The 1,121-nt window shown below is 62.2% G+C and overlaps 1 protein-coding gene across 1 annotated transcript; it reads right to left on the bottom strand.

The window, feature by feature from the left end:
- Nucleotides 1-590: 590 nt before the first annotated feature.
- EMIHUDRAFT_125501 (hypothetical protein) lies at nucleotides 591-1,082 on the bottom strand (the record flags this gene model as incomplete). The annotated part of the gene is made up of 1 exon (XM_005793301.1): nucleotides 591-1,082. A coding segment is annotated over one exon (492 nt), but the record flags the coding sequence as incomplete, so codon positions are not given.
- Nucleotides 1,083-1,121: the final 39 nt, after the last annotated feature.

The raw sequence follows: 1,121 nt of genomic DNA, 5'->3' as shown, positions 1-1,121 counted from the left end.
GTGCAGCAGCCAGTCGCCGAGGCAGTTTGTGACGCGCATTGCGTCAGAAGCGTGCACGCGCTGGAAGGACACCTTCCTACTGGTCGTAGAATCAGGTCGTCACTGAATGCTTGATACTAAGGCCGCGAGCTATGCAGGTGATCAATTGTGCATCATGGCACGGTCAGCAGCGCCGACAGGCTGTCGCAAGGCGTGATAGCATGGCCGCAAGTACGCAGAATTCCCATGAAAACAAGTAAAAATCGCGAAAAAAAGAAAAAAAATCCCGAAAAAATCGGCGCCTGCGGCGGGCCGTGGGAACCCATCTCCCCCCCGCATGGACACCCTCTGGGGGCCCCGCGCCGGCCCAGAGCAAGTGCTCCAAGTGCGAGAGTCGAGAGAGCGACGGAGAGAGGTATCTCTTATCTGGCAGCGTGGCACCGCGCGGCCAGCACGCGCATGTATGATGTGTACCGAGACGACTTCTATAGACTATAGCCCGATCCTCACGCCTTCCGCTGTGCATATGTGGTCTTCATTGATCCACGGGCCTCGCGCAGGCAGTGCCAAGCTTATGAGCGCTCCCGCCCCCGGATCCACCCTTACTATTCTCAATCCTGGCCGCGCGTGCCCAGCTGCCAGCTCACTGACCAGTACACGGGGAAGAAGATGCCGTCCGAGAAGCAGCTTCTCGCCAGGCAGGGCACAAGGCCGCGGAAAAAGGCGCGCTCCCCACCCGTTCGAAAGAGTTGGCGCGCAATGTCCGCGGCGCCTTCCCAGCCGAAGGGCTGCGCCGCCATGCGCGTGCGCACCACATCGAGCGGGTAGATGGCAGCCCACGAGGAGACACCCGAGAGAGACCCGGCTCCCACAAGCTTGAGCGCCTGTGTCGCGCCGTCGCCGCTGTCGCCGCCGTCGCCGCCGCCGCCCTCGGCAAAGTTGACGGTGAGCCAGCGGTTCCCGCCAAAGTAGATTGCGCCCGAGACCAGGTCCATCACCACGCACACGCCGATGCCGCGGTATAGGCCGCGAAAGCCGGAACGGCAGACGACAGTTTGCACAACCTCTAGCGGGCCCGAAAAGGCGCGGCCCTCATGCCGCACCTGCAGCAGAATCTTGATGCGATCGCAGGGGTGCAGATA

This window comes from Emiliania huxleyi (genome assembly GCF_000372725.1).
Source record: "Emiliania huxleyi CCMP1516 unplaced genomic scaffold EMIHUscaffold_10197, whole genome shotgun sequence".
In the NCBI taxonomy this organism is placed as follows: domain Eukaryota; phylum Haptophyta; order Isochrysidales; family Noelaerhabdaceae; genus Emiliania; species Emiliania huxleyi.
This window is presented reverse-complemented; position numbering and strand designations above follow the sequence as displayed.